General features: G+C 39.1%; 1 protein-coding gene across 2 annotated transcripts in view; it reads left to right on the plus strand.

Moving 5' to 3' along the window:
• LOC111149561 (formin binding protein 4) overlaps positions 1-16,465 on the plus strand; it is a 40,284-nt gene that overhangs the window by 16,403 nt on the left and 7,416 nt on the right. For both annotated transcript variants that reach the window (XM_022506657.1, XM_022506658.1), the window contains exons 9-15: positions 1,170-1,291; positions 2,367-2,471; positions 4,212-4,345; positions 5,335-5,522; positions 10,622-10,932; positions 11,061-11,205; positions 12,321-12,643. In XM_022506657.1, coding sequence (XP_022362365.1) covers positions 1,170-1,291; positions 2,367-2,471; positions 4,212-4,345; positions 5,335-5,522; positions 10,622-10,932; positions 11,061-11,205; positions 12,321-12,643 — 1,328 coding nt within the window. The remainder of the gene's footprint in view (positions 1-1,169; positions 1,292-2,366; positions 2,472-4,211; positions 4,346-5,334; positions 5,523-10,621; positions 10,933-11,060; positions 11,206-12,320; positions 12,644-16,465) is intronic.

Consider the following 16,465-nt stretch of genomic DNA (forward strand, 5'->3'; position numbering starts at 1 on the left):
GTGAGCCACCCAGGCGCCTCGGTGGTATCAGTTGTTAAATTCTTACACCTACCACCAAATGTAAGGTGTCTAATGAATTATATACTAATAAGTGGGAGAACTTGGTTTCAGTTTGAAAATGCAGGAATATTAGTGATAAGAACAAGGCCATTATATGATGAGGTTATGTACTTAGGATAAACTTTTAGGCTGATAAAAGCTGTTGAAGGTGATATTAAAAGTCACATTACTTCTTCAGATCAAGGATTAATCAGAGCCAAGAAAAACCTTAAATTTGGTTATTTTCCTTAAAAAATGACTGATAGACTCATGACAGACTGATTTACATTGTATATGTGGATTAGTTTGGTAAGTGGTAAGCAAACATCCAGAGTTCTTATCTGTTACTCCATTTAAGTTGATGGTAAGTCTCTTCTCTATTGAAGATTCCCACTAAGACATCACCAACCAGAAGAGTAGGTGGGTCCAATAAAGGTTGTCCGCAGGTCTTAACCAGTTCAGAAATAAGATTATTAGGTAGTTTAAAATTAGTATTCCTCTGATTTTGAAAGCCTTTTTTTCAAAACCCAATTCATAAAGAATCTTTATATATCCTAGGTTTGATATGTAGCCTTTAAAAGTAATTAAAGCAGTGGTATTCTGGAATAGAAGATTAGAAAAAGTAAACAGATAAAGGAGAAAGAAGAAGCAGAGACTAATGTAAGGCTAATGTAAACAGGCTAATGTAAACGAATTAAGTGTTATTTATAGACTTTAAGAAAGGTGATTATAGGGGTGCCTGGGTGGCTCAGTGGGTTAAGCCTCTGCCTTCGGCTCAGGTCATGATCTCAGGGTCCTGGGATCGAGCCCCGCATTGGGCTCTCTGCTCAGCGGGGAGCCTGCCCTCCCCGCCCCGCACCGCCTGCCTTGCCTCACTGCCTACTTGTGATCTTTCTCCATCAAATAAATTAATAAAAATCTTAAAAAAGAGAGAGAGGTGATTATAAAGGATAAAGTTTTTTGGTTTTATAAAGACAGTAGGTAGATAAATCATTAGGGTTTCTTTAATAAGGAAAACAGGCAAAGGAAAAAGTAACTTTTTACAGATACCTCTGCTACAGGGATAAGAAAATATATATGGGATACTATGTTAGTATTGGTCCTTTAATTTCACATGGTTTCTTTTGTAGTAACTGGTGCTGACACTTCAGAAAAAACAGATGAGAATTCAGACAAAGAGATGGAAGTAGAAGAATCTCCAGAAAAGATAAAAGCACAAACAGCGCCTAAAGAAGAAGAACAGGATTTGAAAGTATGTATATTACTTAATATGGTCTGACATACAATTTTTTTTAAAGATTTTATTTATTTATTTGAGAGAGAGAGAAAGAACATGAGAAGGGGGAGGGTCAAAGGGAGAGGCAGACTCCCTGCCTAGCAGGGAGCCAGATGCAGGACTCGATCCTGGAACTCCAGGATCATGACCTGAGCCGAAGGCAGTCGCTCAACCAACTGAGCCACCCCATTGCCCCTTAACAAATATTTTTAAATTGGGCAACCATTAAAGTACATCCTTTATTAGCAAGTACAGTGATCTTTACCTCCACATATAAATCATTTATGGTGGCGGAAATGTCATATTTCAGGGTGAAATACTGAATTATAAGACAGACTTGTTGCAGAGAAATTATCTATAATTCTAAATGCTTTAATTGCTTTCTTAAAAGTTAAGCCTTCATTTGAAAGCAATAACAGCTTATCAAATATAGGCTTTTCTAGTTGGGAAGAACTGAAGAGCCTAAAAGTCACAAATTTAATTCCTGTGTGAACTACTTGGCCTTACACAAAGGCAAATTTGGTTCCAGTTTTATTTGAAGCCTCATGTCATGAGAATTGGACCACGTAAGTATGAGGCTCTTAAAGGTTGATATGTTGGAAAAGCTATTTAGCACATTTTTTTGACCTGAAAGAGTTTATCCAGTCACTGACTAGTGTACGACCATGTGAAAGGGACTGGGAGAATTAATTTTGTTCAGTGTGTAGGTAGTAAAAGAGGTAGTAATGCATAAATGATAGTTTGGACACTGTTGGGAGTTGTATCATTTAACATCTATTTATACCTGCGGAATCCTGAGTTGTCTCAGAGTATGTATACATTTAATTTCTCTAGACTTGTCATTATCGCTTGTTATGTGAATTAGTTTACTTAAATTAGAATCTTGTTTTCTCTGCATAACTTATTTAGATGCAGCTGTTTAAGAAGGGCTGTTTCTAGGCAGACCCTTTTTTTTAATTCATATTTAAGAAAAATGAAAGATTTTACATAATACTGAAAATACTGCTGATTCAAATTTATTTCTTCCTTTTTTTCATTTCTTGCATTGCAGTTTCAGATTGGAGAACTGGCAAATACCCTGACAAGTAAATTTGAATTCCTAGGCATTAATAGACAGTCCATCTCCAACTTTCATGTGCTGCTTCTACAGACTGAGGTAATTTAGCCATTTTTGGTTCCAGGTGGTCATGGTTGGTCATTGATTAAAATGCTGTATGTGTGAAGCATTTGTTTTACTTGTCTTATTTTATATTTTTAAAGATTTTATTTATTAGAGACCACAAATGGGGGGGTGCAGAGGGAGAAGCAGACTCCCCGCTGAGCAGGGAGCCCAACTCTGGACTCAATCCCAGGACCCTGGGATCATGGCCTAAGCCGAAGGCAGATGCTTAACCAACTGAGCCACTCAGGTCCCCTGTCTGTCTTGTTTTAATCCTAAACTTAAAAAAAATTTTGTCTTAAACTGTCTCTCTTGAAGCTTGCAGTCTTTTTTTTTTTTTTTTTTTTTTTTTAGATTTTATTTATTTATTTGACAGATCACAAGTAGGCAGAGAGGCAGGCAGAGAGAGAAGGTGAAGCAGGCTCCCCGCTGAGCAGAGAGCCCAATGTGGGACTCGATCCCAGGACCCTGAGATCATGACCTGAGCCGAAGGCAGTGGCTTAACCCACTGAGCCACCCAGGCGCCCCATAAATTAAAATTTTTAACATTGGTGCATATTTGAACCACCAACCCAGGAAATAAAACTGTTTATTAGCTAAAGCAAAACATAATTATGGAGGTAAATACTGAGATTTTATGTGTGTTGATACCACCTTCAATAGGCATATATTTTATTTAAAAAATGTTTGGGCGGGGGACTATCTGAGTGGCTCAGTCAGTTAAGCATCCAACTCCTGAGTTTGGCTCAGGTCATGATCTCACAGTGGTGAGATTGAGCCCCACATTGGGCTCAGTGTTCAGCATCGACTCTGCCTGTCTCTCTCTTCCCCCACTTGTTCTCTCTCTCTCTCTCTAATAAATAAATAAATAAGCTTAAAAAAATTTTTTTTTTAAGATGTAAGCTCTCTGCCCATTGTGGGGCTGGAACTCAAGGCCTTGAGATCAAGAGTCCCATGCTTCACTGGCTGTGAATGGGCATATATTTTAATATAGACCCGTTTTCTGACAAAATTCTATTGATAGTGATCAGATGAGGCCATGTCATGTTGAAAGACTTTGTACGTGCTACGAGATTATAAATCTGTTAAGAAGAAAAGTTCTGGGGGTGGCTGGGTGGCTTAGTTGGTTGGGTGTCTGCCTTTGGTTCTGGGATCAAGTTCCGTATTGGGCTCCCTGTTCAGTGGGAATTCTGTTCTCTTTGCGGCTCCCCTTGCTCGTGGTTGCCCGCTCTCTCTTCCCCAAGTAAATGAATAAAATCTTAAAAAAAAAGAAGTTCTGCGTCCTGTTTGTCACCTGCATAGTTTACAGTATGGCAGGTTATGATTTAGTAGGGAAGTTCTCCTGTAGGAATCTGACTTCCCTAAGGACTGAACTTTTGTTTTTGATGAAGAACATTACTGAACTGTCTACCAAACAAAGGTAAAATTGCTAGGGAATTTTACTGTCCAAAGGGGGAAATAAAACTGCTACTTGTTTTCAGGTACTGGAGAGCTGGCAGTGTAAAAAGTACTGGAGTACTGGAGTCCAGTCTCATTTTTCAGAACTCTGCAGAGCAAATAAGATTTTTTATGAAACTAAGATGGTTTGTTTTTTGTTTTTGTCTCTGTTTCTTGGTGTACTCTCTTCTTTGTGAGAGTATAGCAATACAGTCATGGACCAGAAAACATGTTCCTTTTACTGCTGCTTCTTGACGTAACAAGAAGTCTTTAACTTATTTCTCTATTTGTTGATTCTAGACTCGGATTGCAGACTGGAGGGAAGGGGCTCTTAATGGAAATTACCTTAAACGAAAACTTCAGGATGCAGCAGAACAACTAAAACAGTATGAAATAAACGCCACTCCTAAAGGCTGGTCCTGCCACTGGGACAGGTACGCACTCTTCTCCCCTTTTCACCTTTCACCTTTGACATCTCAGACATGATTTGTGATCACCACCACCTGACGACATGACAGCCTGTCTGGAGACTGAGAGCAGCTGCGGTTAGCGGTGCTGGGCAGGCAAAGCACCGCAAGCACTTACAGAGTCTGGGCCAGCCACACGGAGAAACAAAAAGCAATGTTTAAAGTGTTCCATGTAACGGATTTTTTCCCAAGATGGACAAAGCTGGTTTTTACTCTCCAGAGTGTTGTTGCACGGAGTAGGGCGGGCTTGGGGGTTAAGCGCATGCGAGAGCTCTGTGCGCTTTACAGGACCTCTGGAAGCAACTACTCCTGATTAACCTCGGTGAAGTTAAGGAAAGCTTCGTGCCTGAAGATGTGAATGAAGAACAAGATTACTATCTTCTGCCAGCAGGTCAGATGAAAATATTTCTTTTTATATTTGGCTTTTCTTGATTTTTTTTTCGTTATTTGAAATCTTTGCTCTTTTATTTTTCAGCTCCCAGATCCTCTCCCTCTCTTTAGCTTTCACTGTGTTTGATATCAAGAGTATGAAATGTGAATTCCACGGTCCAAGAGGGGAAGAGTCACCTTTCGCAAACTTCGTTGTTCTCTTCTTTGGAAGGGAAATTAGTGTTCTAGGATATTGAGTCCCTTCGTTAATGCAACTTGAAAGCCTGTTAAGCATTGGCAAAAAAAAAAAAAAAAAAAAAGTGTGAGAGGTGTTTTCTAAGTCATCTGTTGGAATGAGAGGGCTCAGGGCTGTATTCACAGAGCTGCTGGCAGTGCAAATAGCTTTGAATTATCGTTGGTTCTTCATTCTCAGTTGTCAAAGCTCTTTGTTGCCTTTGTGAATAGCAGTCCATTAAGAAGAGGTTCGTCCCTGTGAGAGCAGACTGCTGTCCTGGGACAGGACCAAATGGAAGTGTCTTTGTAGGAGAATGGGTCTTAAAACATGTGTTTTCTTTCTTGTAATTTAGGGATCATAGACGATATTTCTATGTAAACGAACAGTCGGGCGAGTCTCAGTGGGAGTTTCCAGATGGTGAGGAGGAGGAGGAAGAGAGCCAAGCACAAGAAAGTAGAGACGAGACTCTTCCTAAACAGACTTCGAAAGACAAAACTGGCACTGAAACAAATTCTGCAGAATCATCTGAGAATTCCACAGGTGGGACAATTTACCCTATACTAATTTGGAGAGAAATAACTTTTGGGGGAAAAAATGACTTGTGTTAGTTGATACCATAAAAGAAGGAAATAAATCAAGAGTTTCTATTAAAAAATAGTGACTTGACTTAAAACTACAAGTTAATTCTGAAGAAAACTAAGGCAGTGACTACTTGGAAATCAGCATACTATTAATTTCAGACTTTATTAAAATGTGAAATGATGAGCCAAAATATTTTGATTTTAAGAATGTCTTAGGGGCGCCTGGGTGGCTCAGTCATTAAACATCTGTCTTCGGCTCAGGTCATGATCCCCGGGTCCTGGGATCAAGCCCCTCATCAGGCTTCCTGCTCAGCAGGAAGCCTGCTTCTCCCTCTCCCACTTCCCCTGCTTGTGTTCCCTCTCTCAGTATCAAATAAATAAAATATTTTTTTTAAAAAGTGTCCCATAGGTGCTCCCTTCTACTTTTTAGATGGGATGCTTCCTGATTCTTGCATCATTTAATAAAGTGAATTAGATCTTAACAACAACAACAAAAAATTGTCCCATGTCCGCAGACAAAGCTGTGTATCCAGTAACAGGAATGCAAATTAATGTTAAGGAACTAGTAGTTGAAATGTCAATATCTACGTGGAGGTGATAATGGGGTTTTTGTTCTGCAGTTCTACAGAAAGCTTAGTCTGTTGGTACTGTAGCCTCATTTTTCCACTCCAGTCGTCTTAAAGACGTATGGTTGCTAAAATGTTTTGACGAAATGGTATGAAACTATGACCATTGTTTCAGATAAGCGAAATAATTGATGGGGTGCAAATTGCCAACAGTATTATAGTATAAAACAATCAGGATGGCTCTGAACCCATTTAAAGTTTTCATAGAGGTCTTAACGTTTGTTGTATACATTTAAAAAATGGCTTTCATAGCTCCTTAGTTCTCTGAGAATCTTGAGAGCACTAAAGAGAAGTGGCTTGATTTCTGCATTATGGAAGAAGATGTGTTTTCTTTTTTTTTTAACTTTCCCTCTGAATCCACTGTTCTTAAAATAACAAAAATAAGTGAATAGTGAAACATAGTACTATGATTAGCAACCATTTTGATCTGAAAAACTGGTAGCTGTTTATTAAAATAATAGCAAATAAAGCAGGAGTCTATGGTTTGGCTTTTAAAAGAATAAACCTTTTGCAGGTAAAGACATGGAATTTGTTGGTAACTTAGGGAGTGAAGAGCTGAATTTTTTTGTCCTCTGCTTATCAAAAATGATACTTTATTTATTTAAGATTTTATTTATTTGTTTATTTGATAGAGCAAGAGAGGGAACACAAGCAGGAGAAGTGGGAGAGGGAGAAGCAGGCTTCTTGCCAAGCAAGGAACGTGATGGGGGCTCGATCTCAGGACCCTGGGATCATGACTAGAGCTGAAGGTAGACGCTTAATGACTGAGCCACCCAGGCACCCCTTTACTTATTTATTTTTTAAAAATATTTTATTTCTTAGAGAGATAGCGAGAGAGGGAATACAAGCAGGGGGAGTGGGAGAGGGAGAAGCTGACTTCCTATGGAGCTGGGAGCCCCATGTGGGGCTCGATCCCAGGACACTGAGATCATAACCCAAGCCAAAGGCAGATGCTTAGTGACTGAGCCACCCAGGCCCCCGATACTTTTGTATTTATTTGGCTCCCTGATCCCAAACAGAAAGTTCTGATAATGTACCAAATGAAAGTGGTTGTGTTACCAAATGATTTTGTTCATTTCTTAAATAGCCTAGGGATAATTATCAGATCACTGAATAAAAAGCCACATTTGGCTACAGTGCTAATTTTGCACATAGCAAAGGGTATTTTGATTTTACTTCGTATTTCAGAAATATATTTTCTCAAGTTAGAGTATTTTACTAACATTCTCACAAAGAGATTTTCTTTTGATTTTTTTTTTTCCCCTTCTTTCAGTAGCAAAGATAGCTATGTCTCATAAGTTGGTTTTATCACTTGTTTGCTTTTTAGTAGTTAGTGAACTGAAGAGGCTTGATGTAGTTCTGGGAAGAAGACTACTCCTGAGCACTGTCTGATGTCCCTTGTATGTTGCAGAGCTGAATATTCCAGGATTACTAATTCTTTAAGTGTTCTCTGAACACCTTAGACTTAAAAGTTATTTTTTCCTTTTGTTGAGGACAAACACAGTTGGGTACCATGTGGTAAAGGGAAGACTTGGAGGCATTCCTGTCTGATGAAAACAAAACTAATTATGCTGTAGGAAAAAGCCACTGATAATCCTGCTTATATTCTTAAGCCTCTTTAATGAGAGCCACTAAAACTTTGATAAACTTGATTTAAGTAAAACCCAAATCTCACACTAAGGTCTTTGGGATTTGAGAGTATTTCTGATCACTAGTTTAAGCATATAAAGAAGGTTTGTTTCATATATTCTGTTTGTCATCGTCATCTCAGCAGTGGTTAAAACCGTCTTTTAAGAGAAGAAAAACTGCTACATTGTGCAGAGCAAGGAAGTTTCCAAGTTCTGTTCATTTTTTAATCCTTGTTCATTGTTCAAATTTAACATCTTGTCTCTAAAGACAAGTGATGTCTAAAATGTTTGTCATTTATGTTAAATTTAGCTGCTTTTCAGAAGTCCGTGGATCTCTTTTTTTTTTTTATAACTTCTTGCTTTAAATTGTTAAACTGTCCTCTTGGTTCAAAATACTAAGCAAAAGTTTTCTCTTTGGAGCAATACAGGAAAACAGTAAAGGAAGCCTGCCTTCAAATAAAAACAAAGATGCATAGAAAAAAGTTGTTGAAGAGCTCAAAATTTGTGTCTCCACGCTATTTTAAGCCTGTAGTTTTCAAATTTATTAGTGTATAGTAAAAGCTGTGTACCTTTAATCTCTCCTTGAACTTTAGACTTAAATGTTACCTTAAATGGCAAAATATACCAACTGGGTTATATTTAGAAACGAAGAGAAGCAATATGCAATAGAACATCCCTGGATATTCAAATGGATATTTCTTAAGTTTTTTGTGTCTAAGCTAAAGGAGATAATTATCAGTATTAACATACAGCTTTTGTGTTTTGAGCAACTTAATATGGGATTCAGATATTAATCAGAAATGCTTCTTGTTTGCTGCTAAATTTATCAAGTCTAGTTTATCGCATATTTACACAAAGTTTAATTCTGGTTGGCTTTGCTGGAGGTTGTAAACCACATTATTAAATTTGAACCTGTATTTCCTTGAGTTGCTTTGTATAGCAGCACATTATCATCATAAGCATATCTATATTGTATTACGCTTTTAGATGAGAGTGTAAAATTTGACTTGCTGATTTACCTACCAGATGTTGAAAGTTTAGAAGTTTACTAAGTTATTAATTCTCAGTATTTATTTTCTTGGGTTCTGATGTGATCTTGATATTCTGTTATTATGTAATATAGTAGACTACTTGGTCATACCTGGACTTTATTCATCTAAAAGTTAGTGTGTAAATTCATATTAGATATGACCAAATATAAAAGTCAGGTGAGGCAGTTGAAGTCTTTTAGCTGGAAAACTGCATTCTTGTTTTCTGGTGACTGTTTTTTCAGCACTCTTTTCCTTTAATCAACTTCTCAAAATAATTACAGTGAATTTTGTGAATCATCCTCTTAAAGTCTTTTACAAAAATATATTACATATCTGCTCCATAAAAACTAAAGCTGTCCTAAAAGCCAAATGGTTTATGGTGGCTTTGGTTTTACCTTGTTGAGAACCAGTGTGGTGTCTTTTGGGGCAACCAAGGTAAAGGGTTGTATCCTTGTTGAAAGACTTTGGTAATAGCACCCTTATTTAATCCACCACTTTTGACCATGAAATTTAACAGGTGATTACATTTGGATCTCTTCTCCGTGAGAAGTGAGATTTATCTAGCTGTTATTTCTAAAGCTCTTAGACCTCTGTCATTTCACCAGGACTTCTTGGTAAAATAGCACTAGCCTAGGAGTCAGACCTGGCCACTGAGAGCTGTATGATCTTAGGCAAGTCATTTTCCTCCTGGGTTTCATTACCTTTGAAATGAGAGAGTTGAACTAGATGATTTCTCATGTCTCTTCTACTCCTAAATTCTATGATTTTTAGGGAGAAAATTCCCTTCAGCATTCCTGGGATATATATCTAATAGTCCCATATATTGTGAAACTTCCCTATTGACGATAAAGAGGGATGGGGAAGGCTACAAGTAAGTATATCCTCCTATTTTCTTTAACCCTTAAAGCTTTTCCCAGGAGAGAAAGGAAAAGAATTAACTGGCTTTTGCAGAATTTGAGAACTGATTCTGCAGCTTTTTACTTATAATTTCTTTTTAACTAGACTCCAGCATCAATTTCACATCCTCTGGGTCTTCAAACACCTTTTTCATGTGTGCCTTCATTATCATGTACCTTGAAGATTTGTTGTTCTAAATTTCCCTTTTCTCATTACAAAAAAATTGCCCTTCTTGATTTGTGTTGCTGTGATTCAGCAAGTGTAACTCATTAAAAGGTGCAAAGGAATGATAAAGTTGACAAGAAAGAGCACCTTGCAAATGGATTTTTAAAACCTAGTAACTCAAATTAATTAAAATAAGTAGAATTCAGAACAGGTGCTTTGAATGAGTGCTTCTCTGGGTCATCCCCAGTCAGTCATCTAGCTCACTTAAAAATAAAATAACATGGAATCAGTATTGCAAATGCACATTATTCATTCCCCTCTTCGTTTTTGAAGTTAAAAAGACCCAGAGTTTTGCCTTCTAGTTGTGTATGTTGAAACTGTGAATGTTTGAAATAAGAAACATCAGGTTCAGATGACCAGATTTCTCACTGAGTTGATGTGGTGTGCTTCATTTATTCATCCATAAATCTGGACCCAAAGAACAAAACTAGTATATAATATAGCTGGGGCAAATACTAACTATGAGGTGCATAAATTCATTTTTCCATGGTAGTCATTTTTGAACTGAATTGTTTAATATTTCAGTGACCTCAGTGTAGAGTAGATGCCTGGGGGTCTGATTTTGTCTCACTAGTCACTTGAACATTGGTGCGAATGTAAGCCATAGAGTTTTTGTCTTGCCTTTGCCCTGACTCCTGTTTGTTTTTGTAGGTTCTCTTTGTAAAGAGTCCTTTTCTGGCCAAGTTTCTTCTTCATCACTCATGCCACTTACCCCATTCTGGACCCTCCTTCAGTCAAATGTGCCTGTGCTTCAACCTCCATTACCTTTGGAAATGCCACCACCTCCACCTCCGCCCCCAGAATCCCCTCCTCCCCCACCCCCGCCCCCTCCTCCTGTAGAAGATGGTGAGATCCAGGAGGTAGAGATGGAGGATGAGGGAAGTGAGGAGCCTCCTGCCCCAGGAACAGAGGAGGATACTCCATTGAAACCTTCAACACAAACCACAGTTGTAACTAGCCAGGTGAGAAATACTGTTTGGCATTCTGAAGAGTTTCTGGGGACTGGGGCATGATTTGACACCATGTTTTGTTTTAGAAGAGGATGTTTAATCAGGACTTTCAGCCACTAACTAGATTCTCTTTGTTTCAGAGTTCAGTTGACTCTACTGTCTCTAGTTCGCCTTCCACTAAAGCAGTAAAAAGAAAAGCTACAGAAATTAGTACTGCAGTAGTTCAAAGATCAGCTACCATCGGTAGTTCTCCGGTACTCTACAGCCAGTCAGCTATAGCTGCAGGTAAACCTTGTGATTAAAATGTTTTCCTCAGTGTGTTATATCTTTGTTTTCAGGATTAGATGTCAGGTAAAGGCTTTTCACTTCATTATTTTGTTTATATAGATGCCACACCCAGTGTGGAGCCCAGTGTGGGGCTTCAACTCAACAACCTTGAGATCAAGAGTTCAACACTTAACCACTGAGCTACCCAGGCACCCCGAAGTCTTCATTTTAAAAACTCTTTCTAGGGGTACCTGGGTGGCTTGGTCGTTAAGCGGCTGCCTTCAGCTCAGGTCATGATCCCGGTGTCCTGGGATCAACCCCTGCATCGGGCTCCTTGCTCAGTGGGAGGCCTGTTTCTCCCTCTCTCACTCCCCCTGTTTGTGTTCCCTCTCTCACTGAGTCTCTGTCAAATAAATAAAATCTTTAAAACAAAAAAACAAAACAAAAATCTCTTTCTATATGTTTCTTCTAGTTACTGAAAACTATTGTGTATCCTTCCAGATTGTTTTCTGTGCACTTCTATGATTTCAGTAATTTTGATGTTTAAGTACCTTACTGTGGGGGTGCCTGGCTGGCTTATTTGGTAGGGCATGCAACTCTTGAACTCAGGATCATGAGTCAGTCTATCTGTTTATCTATTTATTTATTTTTAAGATTTTATTTATTTGTCAGAGCACAAGCACGGGGAGCAGCAGGCAGAGAAGCAGGCTCCCAGCTGAGCAAGGAGCCCAGTTTGGGACTCAGTCCCAGGACCCTGGGATCATGACCTCACCCAAAGGCCAACGCTTAATTGCCTGAGCCACCCAGGCGCTCCTGTGGCTATATATATATATATATTTTTAAGATTTATTTAGTTGAGAGTTGGGGAGGAGGAGAGTGAAAGAAATCCTCAGGCAGACTCCCTGCTGAGCGTGGAGCCCAATGTAGGCCTTGATCTCACCTTCCAGAGATTATGACCTGACTCAAGACATTTAACCAACTGAGTCACCCAGGTGCCCTATGGCTATATTTTTTGAGGAATGGGTGTACTGATATTTCATAGGTGATCTAACCCCCAGTTCTCTTTTCTGTCTTTTCCTCATTTTTGCTTGTCACAATATCCTTACAGTCTTGTTTTATGTTTTCCGTGTTAGGTCACCAGGCAGCAGGGATTGGACACCAGGCAATATCAGTTAGCCATCCAGCAACAGGAATGGGTCATCAAGCCAGAGGAATGAGCCTGCAGTCAAATTACCTAGGACTGGCATCAGCTCCTGCAATTATGAGCTACACTGAATGTTCTGTCCCAATGGCAGTGACTGCTCCCACACTGCAGCCAGTCCCAGCCCGAGGTGCTGTGCCTACCACTGCCATTATTGAACCACCACCACCTCCTCCTCCACCTCCTCCTCCTCCACCACCACCAGCTCCCAAAGTGCCACCACCTGAGAAGACCAAAAAAGGAAAGAAAGATAAGGTAGAGTAAATCTAAGTTCCTATTTTAAAAAAATTTTGGGGTACTTGGGTGGCTCGGTTGGGTGACTGCCTTTTGCTTGAGTCATGATCCTGGAGTTCTAGGATCAAGTCCCGCCTCAGGCTCCCTGCTCAGCAGGGAGTCTGCTTCTCCCTCCAGCCCTTTCCCCTCTCATGCTGTCTCTCTCTCTCTCTCAAACAAAATTAAAAAAAAAAAACTTTAGAGCACCTAGGTGGCTCAGTCAGTTAAACATCTGCCTTCAGGTCATGACACTCAACTGACTGAGCCACCGAGGTGCCCCACGATTCTATTTTTTTTTTACATCCATTCTGGCAGTATAGAATTTAATTGGAGAGTTTCGTTTATATCAGTAAATTACAAATTTATTATCAGTAGTTACTAAAAGGGGAGGACCTACCACTACCATTTTGTTACTTGTTTTCTATAGATATCCTATAAAGCTTTTTATCTTCATTTCTTCTCTTACTGCTGCCTTTTGTGTTTAGTTGACTTTTTTTTACAGTGACACATTTTGATTCCCTTGTCATTTCTTTTTGCATATATTCTATGTTTATTTCTTTGTGGTTATTGTGGGTATTATATATAATGTGCTGAAGTTACAATAATCTATTTTAAACTAATACACTGCACTGCAGACAAAAAGCTATATAGCTGCACCGCACTCCATTACTGGTGTTATAAATTACGTCTTTATATGTTGTACCCATTAATGTAGTTTTAAAAGTATTTTTATGCTTTGCCTTTTAAATTTTTAGAAGAGTAATAAGAAGTAGAGTTACAAACCAAAATCATAATCATACTGGTTTTTATATTCATTCATGTATTTACCTTTACCAGAGAATTTTATATTTTTGTATGACAAGTTACCTTCTGGCATCTTTTCATTTCAACTTGAAGGACTCCACTCCCTTAAGCATTTTTTACAAGGCAAGTCAAGCAGTAAGGAACTCCCTCAGCATTTGTTAATTTGGGGAACATCTTAATTTTTTCCTTATTTTTGAAGGAAAGTGTCGCCTGGTATAGAATTCTGAATTGGCTGCTTCTTTTTTTTTTTTTTTTTTTTAATTTCACCCCTTTAAATATATCCTTCTACTGTCTTTTGGCCTATGTCATTTCTGCCAGAAATCCTCTGATAATCTTATCAAGGATCCCTTGTATATGACAAGTCACCTTTTTTTTTTTTTTTTTTTTTTTTTTTTGCCTTGCTTTTAGATTTTCTTTGGCTTTTGACAAGTTATGTCACAGTGTAGTCGTTTGGGGTTTATACTACATGAAGTTTGTTAGACCTCTTGGATATGTATATCCATGTCTTCCTTAAATTTGGGAAGTTTTTGCCTATTTTTTTCTTTCACTTTTGTTTTTGTAATTAAAAATTTTTTTTAAAGATTTTATTTATTTATTTGACAGAGAGAGTGTGCGCACACAACCGGGGGAACAGCAGGGAGGGAAAGGGAAAAGCAGGCTAACCAGAGCAGGGAGCCTGATGTAGGGCTCAGTTCTCAGACCTGAGCCAAAAAGAGAAGCTTAACAACTGAGCCTGACTGAGCAGGCCAGGTGTGCCTCCTTCCTACTTTTTTTAGAAGTATCTCCACACCCAGCATGGAGCCTAGTATGGGGCTTGAACTCATGACCCTGAGAACAAGACCTGAGTTGATATCAAGAGTCAGATGCTTAAGTGATTAAGTCATCCAGGCACCCTGTGCCTTTTTTTTTTTTTTTTTAAGATTTTGTTTGTTTATTTGTCAGAGAGACAGAATACAGGCAGGCAGAGTGGCAGGCAGAAGGAGAAGCAGGCTCCCAGCAGAACAAGGAGCCTGATGTGGGACTTGATCCCAGGACGCTGGGATCATGACCTGAGCTGAAGGCAGAGGCTTAACCAACTGAGCCACCCGGGTGTCCCACCCTGAGGCCATTTTTTTTTTTTTTTTTAAGATTTTATTTATTTATTTGACATACAAGGGATCACAAGTAGGCAGAGAGGCAGGCAGAAAGAGGGAGGGAGAAGCCCGCTCCCTGCTGAGCAGAGAGCCCCATATGTGGCTAGATTCCAGGACCCTGAGATCATGACCTGAGCGGAAGGTAGAGGCCCAATCCACTGAGCCACCCAGGTGCCCCCCTGTGGCTATTTTTAAAATGAGTTTTGCCCTTTTCTTTCCATCCTCCTGGGACTTCCATAATGCATATGTTGGTCCACTTAAGAGTATATTATAAGTCACTTAGGCCCTATTCACTTTGCTTCATTCTTTTTCCTTTTTGCTCCGCAGACTCAGTAATTTAAAATGACTTACCATGAATTTTACTGATCCTTTTTTCTGCCTATCAGAGTCTCCTGTTGAGCTAATGAATTTTTCAGTTCACATTTTTCAACTTCAGAATTTTTATCTGCTTTGGATTTTTTTTTTTTTATATCTATCTCTTTGTTGATAATCTCATCTTGTTCATGTATAACTTTCCTGATTTCCTTTAGTTCTTTGCTGGTGTTTTCCTTTAGCTTTTGGGGCATATTTAAAACTTTTCTTTTTCTCAACTTTATACTTTTTTTTTTTTTTTTTTTTAAGATTTTTATTTATTTATTTGACAGAGAGAGACACAACCAGAAAGGAAACACAAGCAGGTGGAGTGGGAGAGGGAGAAGCAGGCTTCCTCCTGAGCGGGGATCCCAATGTGGGGCTCGGTCCCAGAACCCTGGGATCATGACCTGAGCTGAAGGCAGACACTTAACAACTGAGTCACCTAAGCGCCCCTGAGCACTTTTAAGACAACTGTTTTGACGTCTTTGTCTAGTATGTCTTCAGCATGTGTTTATGGTTGGTTTCTAGAAATTTTCTTTTCCTTTGAATGGGTGTGTTTCCCAGTTTCCCAGTTTTGTGATTTTTTTTTTTCCTGTATTGAAAATTAGGCATTTGAGAAAACAACTCTCTCTCCCAGTCTTTGTAGCCTTGCTATATTTGTGGAAAGAACTTCATTAATGAGTCCTGTATGAAGGCTCAAGATCTTTGGGGGCCTTTTCTGGGCATTTGTATTCCCTGGATTTATGCTTTCCTTTTTTTCTCATTCCCCTGTATACATTTAATTTTAATTTTCCGAAGAGTCTCACACCTGCTTTTAGGAGCTTTACATGCTGTATAGTATTCTTCTGCCCCTAATCTCTTGCTTCCAGGTGTCCACATGACTGCAGTTTCCACATGGTTTTTGCATGCCATAATACCTGCCACTGCCTTTCATGGCTTCCAACCTGAAATCCAGCAAAACATACTGCCATTCCTACTTGAGCTCTCAGTTAGGCAGTTACAGAAACCAGTCCTTTAGGCAGCCACAGCCAGGATAGAACATTTCACTCTTTTCCTTCCCTCCTGAAGGAGGGAACGGAGAATTGGCTGTTCCACCCCAACCATGTGGGAGAGGGTGGTGCACATAGGCAAGCAGACAAGCCACAGAATTTCCTATTGTTTTGAGTGGGGCTACTACTACTACTTCTTTTTTTCACCAAGATTTTGTGTGTACATAATCTCTACACCCAGTATGGAGCTCAGACTTAAAGCTCTGAGATTAGAAGTCATAGGCTCTACCTACTGAGCCAGCCAGGCACCCGAAGTATGGCTTCTGATTGAGTGTTCTCTTGGTTGCTGTAGATCTTTGGTTCATTTCCAGAGTTCCTATAAAGCCATTTTAGTCAGTTTTTGTTTACAGTAATGTTTCTGTGAGGAAACAGGGTTTGGAGACATCATTCTGATGTCATGTCACACTCACAGCCACTTTTGAATGTCCTGATTACCAAAAAAACTTTCTTTCTTTTTTTTTTTC

Source organism: Enhydra lutris, unplaced genomic scaffold (assembly GCF_002288905.1).
Source record: "Enhydra lutris kenyoni isolate GAN:26980312 unplaced genomic scaffold, ASM228890v2 scaffoldscaffold22, whole genome shotgun sequence".
Classification (NCBI taxonomy): Eukaryota; Metazoa; Chordata; class Mammalia; order Carnivora; family Mustelidae; genus Enhydra; species Enhydra lutris.